At 48.9% G+C, this 15,218-nt stretch overlaps 1 protein-coding gene across 1 annotated transcript; it reads left to right on the forward strand.

Annotated features, from left to right (window-relative positions):
• The first annotated feature begins 1,240 nt into the window (after positions 1-1,240).
• On the forward strand, positions 1,241-4,100 carry LOC119284170 (probable receptor-like protein kinase At4g39110). The gene has a single exon (XM_037563405.1). The coding sequence runs from the start codon at positions 1,241-1,243 to the stop codon at positions 3,773-3,775; it is 2,535 nt and encodes an 844-aa protein (XP_037419302.1). The 3' UTR covers positions 3,776-4,100.
• The last annotated feature ends 11,118 nt before the right edge of the window (positions 4,101-15,218 follow it).

Here is a 15,218-nt window from a genome sequence, read left to right on the forward strand (position 1 = left end):
AGACACCGGCCAAAATTATGGTCCGTCGGGCGGCCTCATCGCCGGTAAGAGGCTTAGCGCGCTATTTAGAACTTTGGTTAATATAGGCTAGGGTTGCTTGAGAAAAGACCAAGGCCAACCTTAGTTGTGGTATGTGGGAGAGTACAAATGTAGAAAAGTTGATCCACTAAGCAATGCTGGACTAATGAAGGGAGAGTGTTATAATCTATGGCAAGTCATCAATTTTATCCATCTACCATGAAGTATTATTTCTTCAAGTGTCTTGTTATTTTCATCTTCTCACTTATTTGGCTTGTTAATCATGGCTTAACAGTTGGACTTTTATTGACCTAGGATAATTTCCTATGTAGACACTAAACTGAACTAGGTGGGGCCTTGGGTGAGATTATAGTTTATTCATTCGAACATTGCAATTTGTACATCAACTGAGTGCAAGAGATTCTCAAGCGAACAAGAGTTAGTAAGACTGCTATTTCTAACAGTTTTTCTTAATCCCCACAAAAAAAAACAGTTTTTCTTATAGTCTTGCTAAATCTCTGTCGACCAAGTCTTCGTTATGTCTCGACCCATGCTATATTCGTGAGATCTTATTGAGATCGTGCAAAATTATCTTTTCAGTTTTTTTTTCTTTATACATGTTATGTCACTCGACTGAGACTTGTTGCAGTTGACTGCAACCTAGCCACACCTCTTTTTCTTAGTATGAATTGCTGGTTTCACAATGGGTGATGAAAGATCTGCAACATCGAGCGCATCTCCATCTTTCTCTTCTCCCATTGGCATGCAACTAGCACAAGCTCCAATCATGCATGGTCACCGTCGATCGTTCTGGCAGCAGCAACAAAGACAAGCTCCAAGAATAGCCATGTCCAGTTGGTCTCGTGCAGAATGACTTGCGTCAATGGTGGACGAGCCCCCAAACATAGCACGCCGACGCCCGGGTCAAACCGGCTTAAACTTGGCATGGCGTCACCCACCACCGCTTAACCCCCGCCCATTTCTCCCTCCCCCTCAAGTCTCCTCCGCCCCCTTCCCTCTCCTCCGATTGGCCCCGCCCAACCAGAGAGAGGGCGAGAGGGCGCCACCCCAGCCAGGCCACCACAATAACAAAAATCAGCACGACGTCCCCGGCGTCGGGCGCTGCTCGTCGAGGTGGCGGCGGCGGCGGCGGTGCTGACGTGACCGGCGGCACAACGGCAGCGTGGCGGCGAGGGTGACGAGGAGAAGCACCGCGCCCAAGATGGTGCGCCGCGGGACGTTCCCGCTGGCGCTGCTGGCCGTGCTGGCGACGCTGACGGCCGTGGCGGGGCAGGGGAAGCCGGTCACGGACAACGGCTCGGGCGGCGCGTCGGGGCCGGCCAAGTTCACGCCCAAGGACGCCTTCTACATCGACTGCGGCGGCACGGCCGCCGCCGACACCAAGGACGGCAAGTCCTTCAAGACCGACGCGGAGGCCAACAGCCTGCTCTCCGCCAGGGACAACATCAAGGTCGCCGACGACAAGGCCGACGTGCCGTCGCACCTCTACCGCAGCGCGCGGGTCTTCAAGGAGGAGGCCGTCTACAACTTCCCGCTCACGGCCCCCGGCTGGCACTTCATCCGGCTCTACTTCTTCCCCATCAAGAGCGGGGAGGCCGACCTCGCGGCGGCCACGTTCGACGTGACCACCGCCGTCAACGTCCTTCTCCATGGCTTCACCGCCGAGGCGAAGGCGGTCATGAAGGAGTACGTCGTCAACGCCACGGAGAACAAGCTCGAGCTCAAGTTCACCCCGCAGTCGGGCGCGGCGTTCATCAACGCCATCGAGGTCGTCAACGCCCCTGACGAGCTCATCAGTAAGACGGCCCTGACGGTGTCGCCGCTAGCCGAGACAAGCGGGCTGTCAGAGGCTGCGTACCAGGTGGTGTGCCGGCTCAACGTCGGTGGCCCGCCCATCGGCCCCGTGAACGACACGCTCGGCCGGCAGTGGGAGGACGACGGGCAGTACCTGAACCCCAAGGAGGCCGGGGCGGAGGTGTCGGTGCCGACGAGCGCGATCAAGTACCCCGACGCGTTCCCGGCGACCAAGCTCGTGGCACCCACGGCGGTGTACGCGACCGCCCGCCACATGGCTGAATCCGGCGTCGCGAACCAGAACTTCAACGTGTCGTGGAAGGTGGACGTGGACCCGTCGTTCGACTATCTCGTCCGCCTCTTGTTCGCCGACATTATAAGCACGTCCGCCAACGACCTCTACTTCAACGTGTACATCAACGGCCGCAAGGCCATCTCCGCCCTGGACCTCTCCACCATCACCGGCGACCTGGCCGCGCCCTACTACAAGGACTTCGTGGTGAACTCGTCGGTCAATACCGACGGCCACATCATCATCGACGTCGGGCCGCTAGGGGAGGACACGGGCCGCAACGACGCGCTGCTCAACGGCGCGGAGGTGCTCAAGATGACCAACTCGGTGGGCAGCCTGGACGGCGAGTACGGCGTGGACGGCCGGATGGTGGATGACGGCAGCGGCACCCGCAAGGTGGTGGCGGCCGTGGGGTTCGCCATGATGTTCGGCGCCTTCGCCGGCCTGGGATGCATGGTGGTGAAGTGGCATCGGCGGCCGCAGGACTGGGAGCGGCGCAACAGCTTCTCGTCGTGGCTGCTGCCGATCCACACGGGCCAGTCCTTCAGCAACGGCAAGTCCAAGAGCGGCTACACCTTCTCCTCCACCGCGGGGCTGGGCCACTTCTTCACCTTCGCGGAGATGTCAGAGGCGACCAAGAACTTCGCCGAGAGCGCCATCATCGGCGTGGGAGGGTTCGGCAACGTGTACGTGGGCGAGATCAACGACCCCGACGAGGAGGGCTCCAGGATCAAGGTGGCCATCAAGCGCGGGAACCCGTCGTCGGAGCAGGGCATCAACGAGTTCAACACCGAGATCCAGATGCTGTCCAAGCTCCGGCACCGCCACCTCGTGTCCCTCATCGGCTACTGCGACGAGGGCGAGGAGATGATCCTCGTCTACGAGTTCATGCAGCACGGGCCCTTCCGCGACCACATCTACGGCGGGCCCGAGGGCCTGCCCACGCTCTCCTGGAAGCAGCGCCTCGAGATCTGCATCGGCGCCGCCAGGGGCCTCCACTACCTCCACACCGGTACCGCGCACGGGATCATCCACCGCGACGTCAAGACCACCAACATCCTCCTCGACGACAAGTTCGTGGCCAAGGTGGCCGACTTCGGCCTCTCCAAGGACGGCCCCGGGATGAACCAGCTGCACGTCAGCACTGCCGTCAAGGGCAGCTTCGGGTACCTCGACCCGGAGTACTTCCGGTGCCAGCAGCTGACCGACAAGTCCGACGTCTACTCATTCGGGGTGGTGCTGCTGGAGACGCTGTGCGCGCGGGCGCCCATCGACCCGCAGCTGCCGCGCGAGCAGGTCAGCCTCGCCGAGTGGGGCCTGCAGTGGAAGCGCAAGGGCCTCATCGAGAAGATCATGGACCCCAACCTCGCCGGCAAGGTCAACCCGGAGTCGCTCGCCAAGTTCGCCGAGACCGCCGAGAAGTGCCTCTGCGAGTTCGGCAGCGACCGCCTCTCCATGGGCGACGTGCTCTGGAACCTCGAGTACGCGCTGCAGCTGCAGGAGTCCAACCCACCCGAGGGCGCCAGCGACGCCGACGACGCCGACGCCTCCATCGTCTCCTCCGCCAGCGGCGTCACCACCGTGCCCGACCAATCCACCACCTCCGCCAACGAGCTCTTCGCGCAGCTCGCCGACATGAAGGGCAGGTGATCCATCCATCTTCTGCATCGATGCATGATCCATACCTCCATGCGTCGCCGTCAGTCCTCACCGATCGAGCAGCCATGAGCAGCACCGCCGTAGTTCGTCAATCCGTGCGCGCGCCTTCTGCATGCATGCTAGTCTATGCATGCATCCATGGTGGAACGGATGAAGGAAGGATCCGATCATCATAACTCAAAACCAAACGAGGTCGATCGAAGAGTGTATATGTGTGTAATGTATGTATGTGTCTCAATCGCGTTTACTGATGCAGAAAATTCCAAAATGTATACCGCAACTGTATGTAAAATCATGGCGTCCATTACACTTTGTCTCACAAAAAGTGTTGATTTTGTTAGCATGCATTCAGCTGGAGCTCATTTCTCTCTTTCCCCGCAAAAGGGAGCTCATTTCTCATAATATTGATGGGGCTAATTAGGAGTTCCAGACAGAAAGCTGAGGATCTTGTTATCAAATTTTCTATGTATGAGATTATATTGTCGGATTTTCTATGTAACAAAATAAGAGTCCTGGTCTTGGTGGTTTCCCATTGAGTTTTACCACATGTGATGGAATTTGATTAAATGGTGTCTAAAAGCTATGATTGATGATTTCCATAGAGGTAAGAGCATCTCCGCTCGTTCGGCCCCCAGCGCATAAGCCGACGCTATTTCTGGCGCCCGCCCGGCGCTCTCTTTAGGCCCTGGGGGCGATCGAACTCCCAGCCACGCCCCCAGGCGCCGTCCCCAAGGCGCGCAAATTCAAACTTGGTCATTCCCGCTTCCAAAAAAACACCACAAGTCTGGCAATCAGCGGCCCAGTTCGGCGATCACCTTGCCACAGTTCGGCGATCAAATGGAAAAGTTTGGCGTGCAAAGAAAAGAAAGGACGCGTGGGCAACGCATCAAATGGCGGGGTCGGCCTCCGGCGTCGGCGGAGTCGGCATGCGCGGGCTTGGCGGCGTCGGAGCGGCTTTTGTGCTCGGCGGCGTCGACGCGGCTTCTGTGCTGCTGGGCGTCGTGGAGGCATCATCGCTCGGGCTTGGCGGAGTTGGCGGCGCCGTCGGCGGCAGCTCGTTCAGGATGAGGCCGCGCTCCGCCAGATACCACGCCTTCAGCTGCTCGTCGTTGCTTTGGAGCATGTCCGCCCCGCCCATCAGGAAAGGCAGGTTGGTGTTCCTCTTCTTTGCGGCGATGTTTGTCCGGAGTAGGTCGAGCTTGACGGCGCTGTTCGTCATCAACACCGACCACCACGCCTCGGTCTTCTCTTCACGCAGGGCGGCCCGGGCATGTGCGTTGGCGAGGCAATGCTCGATGGACTCCTGCACCCGTGCGGTAGCCGAGTCGGCGTGTTTCGCCTTCTTGGCCCCCTTGTTGCCGTCCGGGCGCTCGTCGGCCAAGCCCTGCGTCGGCGCGTCCGGCTTGTATGTCTCCTTGGCCTTGGCGAGGGTGCCCCGGGTATCCGCCCACTTCTCGCACTTGTCGATACGCTTGAAGACGTCGAGGTATTTGAAGAGGAACACCAACCCACCCGAGGTTGTCGATCATTGTTGTCCTGGCACTTGTCGATCATTGTTGTCCTGGCGAAACATGGCGAACAGCCGCAGCAGCTACGCCGAGGAACAAACAGTTGGCGGGGGCGCACATGGCGAAAGAAAGGGGAGACCGGCGTGCCATACCCGATCCTCCATGTTGGCGCCGCTCTCCTGGCGAGCCGCGATCTCCTCGACGATCCCATGCCATTTGTTGCATGCCGTTTGGATGAGCCCCCAATGGTTCGCCATTGCCTTCGACCCGCGCTGCATGTAAACGCCTTTGAAGTACGGGTCGGCGAGTTTGCACTCGTCGAACTCGGCCTTGATGCGGTCCCAATATATGTCGTCGCTCTGGTTCGTGCCGGTGATCGGGTCGAGGCACACGACTTTCCACACTTTGGCGAGGCACTCGTCCTCCTTGGACGCCCACTTGATGCGTGGCTCGCTGGTCCTGGCCGCCCGCTTCTTCTTCTTCCGTTTGCTCGCCGGAGCAGGCGCCGGCTCCTCCTCCTCCTCCTCCTCTAGCTCCTCCTCGCCGTAGTCGAGCTCGCCATCCATGTCGCCATTGAGGTCCATTGTGTCGTCCTGGGCAGTGAACCCGGGGGACGCGGCGGCGGCGGCCGAGCCGGCCGTGATGATGTCCTCTGATACGTCTCCAACGTATCTATAATTTATGAAGTATTCATGCTATTATATTATCCATCTTGGATGTTTAATGGGCTTTACTATGCACTTTTATATTATTTTTGGGACTAACCTATTAACCCAGAGCCCAGTGCCAGTTTCTGTTTTTTCCCTTGTTTCAGTGTTTTGCAGAAAAGAAATATCAAAAGGAGTCCAAACGGAATGAAACCTTCGGGAGCGTGATTTTTTGAACGAACGTGGTCCAGGAGACTTGGAGTTGAAGTCAGGGAAGCTTCGAGGTGGCCATGAGGCAGGGAGGCGCGCCTGCCCCCCTGGGCACGCCCCCACCCTTGTGGGCCCCTCGTGGCTCCCCTGACCGACTTCTTTCGCCTATATATATCCATATACCCTAAAAACATCGAAAAACACAATAGATCAGGAGTTCCGCCGCCGCAAGCCTCTGTAGCCACCAAAAACCAATCGGGACCCTGTTTCGGCACCCTGCCGGAGGGGGGATCCCTCACCGGTGGCCATCTTCATCATCCCGGCGCTCTCCATGACGAGGAGGGAGTAGTTCACCCTCGGGGCTGAGGGTATGTACCAGTAGCTATGTGTTTGATCTCTCTCTGTCGTGTTCTTGAGGTGGTACGATCTTGATGTATCGCGAACTTTGCTATTATAGTTGGATCTCATGATGTTTCTCCCCCTCTACTCTCTTGTAATGGACTGAGTTTTCCCTTTGAAGTGACCTTATCGGATTGAGTCTTTAAGTATTTGAGAACACTTTATGTATGTCTTGCATGTGCTTATCTGTGGTGACAATGGGATATTCATGTGATCTACTTGATGTACGTTTCGGTGATCAACTTGCGGGTTCCATAACATTGTGAACTTATGCATAGGGGTTGGCACACGTTTTCATCTTGACTCTCCGGTAGAAACTTTGGGGCACTCTTTGAAGTTCTTTATGTTGGTTGAATAGATGAATCTAAGATTGTGTGATGCATATCGTATAATCATACACACGGATACTTGAGGTGACATTGGATTATCTAGGTGACATTAGGGTTTTGGTTGATTTGTGTCTTAAGGTGTTATACTAGTGCGAACTCTATGATTGATCGAACAGAAAGAATAGCTTCTTGTTATTTTACTACGGACTCTTGAATAGATTGATCAGAAAGAATAACTTTGAGGTGGTTTCGTACCCTACCATAATCTCTTCGTTTGTTCTCTGCTATTAGTGACTTTGGAGTGACTCTTTGTTGCATGTTGAGGGATAGTTATATGATCCAATTATGTTATTATTTTTGAGAGAACTTGCACTAGTGAAAGTATGAACCCTAGTCCTTGTTTCAACGCATTGCAATACCGTTTGTGCTCAATTTTATCATTAGTTACCTTGCTGTTTTTATATTTTCAGATTACCAAAACCTATATCTACCATCCATATTGCAGTTGTATCACCATCTCTTCGCCGAACTAGTGCACCTTTACAATTTACCATTGTATTGGGTGTGTTAGGGACACAAGAGACTCTTTGTTATTTGGTTGCAGGGTTGCTTGAGATAGACCATCTTCATTCTACGCCTCCCATGGATTGATAAACCTTAGGTCATCCACTTGAGGGAAATTTGCTACTGTCCTACAAACCTCTGCACTTGGAGGCCCAACAACGTCTACAAGAAGAAGGTTGTGTAGTAGACATCAAGCTCTTTTCTGGCGCCGTTGCCGGGGAGGTGAGTGCTTGAAGTTATATCTTTAGATCTTGCCATCGAATCTTTTAGTTTCTTGTTTTATCACTAGTTTAGTTTATAAAAGAAAACTACAAAAAAATGGAATTGAGGGTGCCTCATATGCTTCATCTTTTTAATATCTTTCGTGAAAATGATGGAAAGGAAAATTGTGCCCAAGTGCTAGAAGAAGAATTACATAGAATGCTTGGCATACAATATGTGAATGATGAGCATGATTGCAATGTTGTTAGTATGAATTCCTTGAATACCCATGATGCTAATGATATGCAAAGCCACAGGCTTGGGGAAGCTATGTTTGATGAAGATGATAATTTTTGTCCCCCAAGTTTTGATGAGCGAATTTATTATGATGAAAGCATGCCTCCTATTTATGATGATTATATTGATGAAAGTGGATTTGGAGAGGTCATGACTTTATTTAGAGATGAATCCACTATTTCGAAAGAGGTTCCAATTGATTATGAGAATAAAGTTGCTATCTATGATGATTATTGTGATGACTTGTATGCTATAAAGAATAAAGATAACCATGAAACTTGTCATCATGATTTTAATTTTCAATTGGATTATGCTTCACATGATAGTTATTTTGTTGAGTTTGCTCCCACTACTATTGACGAGAATAAATTTGCTTATGTGGAGAGTAATAAAAATTCTATGCTTGTGCATCATGAAAAGAATGCTTTATGTGATGGTTATATTGTTGAAGTCATTCATGATGCTACTGAAAATTATTATGAGAGAGGATCATATGCTTCTACATATTACAATAATATCATGTTTCCTCTCTATGTGTTGAAAATCTTGAAGCTATGCTTGTTTTTCCTTCCTATGCTAGATGATTCTTGCTCCAATAAGTTGTTTGTTCACAAAATCCCAATGCATAGAAAGTGGGTTAGACTCAAATGTGCTAGTCATATTGTTCATGATGCTCCCGCTATGTTTCAATTCTTATCTTTTATGTGAACATCATTGAAATCATCATGCCTAGATAGGGGCGTTAAATGATAGCACTTGTTGGGAGGCAACCCAATTTTTTTTTGTTCCTTGCTTTTTGTTCCTATTTAGTAATAAATAATTCATCTAGCCTCTGGTTAGATGTGGTTTTATGTTTTAATTAGTGTTTTTGCCAAGTAGAACCTTTGGGAAGACTTGGGTGAAGTCTTTGTGATCTTGCGTAAAAAACAGAAACTTTCGCGCTCATGAGATTAGCTGCCATTGTTTACTGGAGAGTGCTTTTAGGTTGATTCTTTTTGCAGATGATTAATAGACAGAATTTTTGGAGTTACAGAAGTATTCGAATAATACATATTACTATAGACTGTTCTGTTTTTGACATATTCTGTTTTCATTGTGTTGTTTGCTTATTTTGATGAATCTATGAGTAGTATCGGAGGGTATGAACCATAGAGAAGTTAGAATACAGTAGATATTGCACCAATATGAATTTAGAATGAGTTAATTACAGTACCTAAGTGGTGATTTATTTTCTTATACCAACGGAGCTTACGAGTTTTCTGTTGAGTTTTGTGTTGTGAAGTTTTCAAGTTTTGGGTAAAGATTCGATGGACTATGGAATAAGGAGTGTCAAGAGCCTAAGCTTGGGGTCCCAAGGCACCCCAAGGTAATATTCAAGGACAACCAAGAGCCTAGGCTTGGGGATGCCCCGGATGGCATCCCCTCTTTCGTCTTCGTTCATCGGTAACTTTACTTGGAGCTATATTTTTATTCACCACATGATATGTGTTTTGCTTGGAGTGTCATTCTCTTTTGTTATCATTTGCTTTATATTATCTAGAATAATGTTTTGCATCTCTATTTTCAATAAAAATGTCAAGGATAGCCTTTAGCATGCTTATTTTGCAAGTATACATGTTGCTGTTTGAAAAACAGAAAGTTTACCGCTGTTGCTAAAATTCCCTAGAAAAGTCAGAATGTGATAAAATGTTGAAACCTTTTGCATAATAAGATCTGATAAATTTTCTACAGTGTAGTATGTTTCTCATAATTTTTGGATTGACGGAAGTATGATGAATCTTGCATTCTTTACAGACTGTACTATTTTGCCAGATTGTTGTTATGTTTGCATTGTTTGCATATGTTTGCTTGTTTAATGATTCTATTTGGGGATAGCAGTATTAAATATGCAGAGACATTTAGTGTGAAATGTTTAATAATAATTTTTGTGATTTGTTACAGTAGAGAATGATAAGGTTTTGCATTGGTTTATACTAACTTATCTCATGAGTTCTTGTTGAGTTTTATGTGGATGAAGTTTTTGAGAAATAGAGAAACCATGATATGAGAGGAATTAAGGAGACACAAAAGTTCAAGCTTGGGGATGCCCAAGGCACCCCCAGATAGTATTTCAAGAAGTCTCAAGCATCTAAGCTTGGGGATGCCCCGTTAGGCATCCCACCTTTCTTCTTCAACGACTATCGGTTAGTATCAGTTGAGCCTAAGTTTTTGCTTCTTTACATGAGTTGTGCTATCCTTGCAATGTCATTTTATTTTGCTTTGCTTGCTATTTGAATAAAATACCAATATATGAAATTATTAAATGAGAGAGAGTCTTCACATAGCTACATGATTATTTAACTACTCATTGATCTTCACTTATATCTTTTTGGAGTAGTTTGTCATTTACTCGTGTGCTTCGCTTATGTCCTATGAGTAAATGGTTGAATGATTTGAATATCATAAATCTGAAATTATATATGTTTCATATGCTTACCCCATTGAGAGTAATGACTTCACATCTAAGAAGTAGAGGTGGTAAAGTTATTGAAGGTTAGCAAACATTGTATTGGTCATTTGGACAATTCATGAAAGAATATTGAAGGAAGAGAGATTTCACATATAAATATACTATCTTGGACATCTTCTACGATTGTGAGCCCCATTAATTATTTTAAAACCTGATCAAATTAGTTGAAATTGGACAAGGAAGACAACGTAATGAGTTATGCTTGGGTATATTTGTATAGAAGTTATATTGTTATAGATCCTCCAACATGTGTTGCTTGCTATTTAGAAACCTTTGCTAGCCAAAATATCTGTACTAAGCGGGAATACTGCTTGTGCATCCAAATTCCTTGAACCAAGTTTCTTCCATGAGTGTCCACCATACCTACCTACATGCGGTATTTACATGCCGTTCCAAGTAAATTTGCATGTGCCAAACTCTAAACCTTCAAATAATAATCTGTTTTGTATGCCCGAATCGCTCATGTAGCAACTAGGGGCTGTCAGTATCTTCCATGCTAGGTGGGTTATTCTCACGATGAGTGGACTCCGCTTATCATTCACGAGAAAATGGCTGGTAACTCGAATGCCCAGTCCTATGATCAAAAGATCAAAAACAAAATCGCAAATAAATTAAACAAAACTCCCCCAGGAATGTTAATAGTTGGACGGCACCCGTTGTTTCAGACAAGCCGTGGAGTGTGATTGTTGGTGGATGGGAGTAAAAACTTTACCATTCTGTTTGGGAACCGCCTATAATGTGTATAGCATGGAAGATATTGGGAACACTTGGTTGTTATGTTGACAATGAAAGCATACCTCTCAAAATTATTTTCATCTCTGTTTTAAAGCTTTGAGCTCTGGCACCTTTGCAAATCCTTGCTTCCCTCTGCGAAGGGCCTATCTTTTACTTTTATGCAAGAGTTAGTAGTATTCCTTTTCATTCCAACCTACTCTTTAGTTGGCAAGCATCATGTGATGGAAGATCCAAGCATATATGTCCATTCAAATATATTTGATCATGAATTATTATTGTTGACAATTATCTATATGATAAATAAGTTGGGAGGCGAGACATTAAGCCCCTATCTTTCTCTGTGTTCGATGGATGCTATTTGTTCGAAAAATATGCTTTCAGTGGTAGCAATCATGGAAGACTATATGGTAGCTGAGTATGTGGGATTTGCTAATCAAAGCTCTTACATAGACCCTTTGAGGGAGTCCCGGATTAGGGGGTGTCCGGATGACCGGACTATAACCTTTGGCCGGACTCCTGGACTATGAAGATACAAGATTGAAGACTTCGTCCCATGTCCGGATGGGACTTTCCTTGGTGTGGAAGGCAAGCTTGGCGATACGGACATGTAGATATCCTCCCATTGTAACCGACTCTGTGTAACCCTAGCCCTCTCCGGTGTCTATATAAACCGGAGGGTTTTAGTCCATAGGACGAACAACAATCATACCATAGGCTAGCTTCTAGGGTTTAGCCTCTCTGATCTCGTGGTAGATCTACTCTTGTACTACCCATATCATCAATATTAATCAAGCAGGAGTAGGGTTTTACCTCCATCGAGAGGGCCCGAACCTGGGTAAAAACATCGTGTCCCTTGTCTCCTATTACCATCCGCCTAGACGCACAGTTCGGGACCCCCTACCCGAAATCCGCCGATTTTAACACCGACATTGGTGCTTTCATTGAGAGTTCCGCTGTGCCGTCGCCATCAGGAAGGATGCATCATCCCGTCTTTAAAGACGGCACTGTTGCTAAAGGAGCTTTGGCTATCGGCCAAACTCTCCGACTAGGAGGATTCCTTATGACCGCCTATTCGGCCTCCGCACCGACGATGACTTCTCGGGTCATCGAAAGCAATCCTCACGTCAACTCGGAACTCGCCGAGCAGCTAGATCCGATGGAGCTCTCTTCCTTAAACAAGCTCTTGGATCGCATCGCCGCCCTGGGAGTCGCTACAGACCATGATCAGATTGGGCTTAAACCCGATCTAAGAGAGATTAACTCTCCATAGGTCACCCACCACGTTGAAGTGGTGGAGGAACAATGCGGCAAGCCTTCATCTACCTTAAAGACTAATTATGTCCGGATTCCCGATCCCTCCGAGCCGGATACCCGTGGAGGGCAGGACGTCATTCAAGCCCCGAACCTAAAGTCAGGCACCGGGCTAGATTCATTGGACGATATCCAAGAACACAAGCTTCCGAGTCCGGAAACTCCTTGGCCCTTGAGCCTCAGATGGGGCGAGGTTTCGGATTTAATTCCACCCGCCCACCCAAATATAAGGGATTTATCCCAAATTAGGCAAGAGCCCGCAGAAACAGTACACCATTACTGGGCCAGATTCCTCCTGGTTATGAACAGAATAGAGGACTGCCATGAGGAGGATGCAATTTCATCCTTCTGCAATAATTGCACGGACAAGGGCATCCTCAACGTCATAAGTCGCCATGAAATTACATGCTTCGCCGACTTGGCATCCATAGTACGAAAGTACTATGCGATGGAAAGTGCATGGAAAACCGAAATAAAATTTTGGGACAATTCGGCCCTGAATACTACCCCAGTCCGAAATAAAACGGTGCATCATCGCCAGGCACCTGGGTCAAACACCAAAAAGCAAAAACCTTTACAGGGCATGGAACCGTACTGGAGGGATGGCTCAATGGACCGTATAAAATTTATAGTACAGAGGATGCCACACCAACTCATAGCCTTAGAGCATGTTGGATACTCCGGCAGGTGGCCAGAAGTGGCGAGGAGCTTCTAACTCCAGAATTCACAAAGCACCACCCTAGGGTTACCAGTACTGTATTAACAGTCTTCGAGACCTTCGCATCAAACAATAGACGGAAACGGACACTCCACAACCTTGCCTAAGTCTACCAAGTAGCTACAATAAACCCATGGAGTGACACGGCTATTACCTTTAATGCCAGTGATGAACCTAAATTCCGAACAGCCCGAGCACCAGCCGTATTGGTACTCAGTCCAATAGTGGACGGCTTTCAACTTACCAAGGTACTCATGGACGGTGGCAGCGGATTGAACCTCATTTATGAGGAAACCCTTCAAAAAATGGAAATAGACTGGAGCCGCATTGAGCAAAGCAACACAGCCTTTAGAGGAATAATCCCCAGTCGGGAAGCGTGCTGTACAGGAAAAATCACACTGGATGTGGTGTTCAGCACGCCAGGTAATTATAGATCCGAGGAGGTCACGTTTCAAGTGGCCCCATTCAGCAGCGGATACCACGCTCTATTAGGGCGAGAGGCGTTCACAATTTTTCAAGCTATACCCCATTACGGGTACATGAAGCTCAAAATGCCCGGACCCAACAGGATTATCACTCTTGCTAGTGACCCGGACATAGCACTCCGCGCCGAAAACAAGACAGCCGCACTGGCCCTTGAGGCACTTTCCGAAGCCCTAGCGGCCGAAGAACTAACCGCGCTGCGCTCCACGGTGAACAGGGACGATGTGATACTCGATAAAAGATCCAAGTCCACCTCCTTTAAACCGGCGAACGAAATAGTCAAATTCCAAGTACACCCAACGAACCCTACAAAAACAGCCTCCATCGGGGCGCAATTAAACCCTGATGTAGACGCCGCACTACGAGAATTGCTACGCGAAAATTGGGACATTTTTGCCTGGCACCCTTCAGACATGCCAGGAATCCCACGCAGGCTGGCCGAACACAGCCTGAACATCCTAAAAGGATTCAAGCCTGTCAAGCAGGCTCTTTGGCGATTCTCCGAACCAAAGAGACAAGCCATGGGAGAAGAGCTAGCCAAACTACTGGAGGCCGGATTCATCAGAGACATAAAACATCCGGACTGGCTAGTGAACCTGGTGATAGTACCAAAGAAGGACAAATCCTGGCGCCTATGCGTCGATTTCAAGGACCTCAACAAGGCTTGCCCAAAGGATCCCTTCCCCCTCCCCCACATCGATCAAATTATCGATGCTACCGCAAGACACGATTCATTGTGTTTCCTCGACGCATACTCCGGCTACCATCAAATTAAGATGGTAGAGCCAGACCAAGCCGCAACGGCTTTCATCACCCCATACGGCCCATTCTGCTTCAACACAATGCCCTTCGGGCTCAAAAATGCCGGCGCAACATATCAGCGCATGATTCAGACATGTCTGGCAAACCAGATCGGCAAAACAGTGGAGGCATACGTAGATGACGTGGTCATCAAAACCAAGCATGTCGAAACTCTAGTAGATGACTTGATGCTCACATTCGATAACCTCCGGACATATGACATCAAGCTTAACCCGGAAAAATGCGTTTTCGGCATACCAGCTGGAAAGCTCTTGGGCTTCATTGTATCCGGTAGAGGAATTGAAGCAAACTCAGCCAAGATCCGAGCTCTGTCACAATTGGATATTCCAAGAGACCTCAAACAAATATAAAAATTGACAGGATGCGTGGCGGCTCTAAGCCGCTTTATCTCCCGTTTGGGAGAAAAGGCATTACCCCTTTATCGCCTCCTCCGGCGCACCGAACACTTCGAGTGGACGGATGCCGCCACGGCTGGACTCGAGGAAATAAAAGCCATATTGGCAACAAACCTGGTCCTGGCCGCGCCTAACACCGGCGAACCAATGCTATTATACATTGCGACAACTCATCAAGTTGTAAGCGCAATGCTCGTCGTCGAACGGGAAACGGACGGACACAAATTTCCCCTTCAAAAACCAGTTTACTACGTGTCCACTATCCTCACTCCATGCAAGTCAGGATACCCACATTATCAAAAGATA

The sequence above is a fragment of the Triticum dicoccoides genome, chromosome 4A, assembly GCF_002162155.2.
Source record: "Triticum dicoccoides isolate Atlit2015 ecotype Zavitan chromosome 4A, WEW_v2.0, whole genome shotgun sequence".
In the NCBI taxonomy this organism is placed as follows: domain Eukaryota; kingdom Viridiplantae; phylum Streptophyta; class Magnoliopsida; order Poales; family Poaceae; genus Triticum; species Triticum dicoccoides.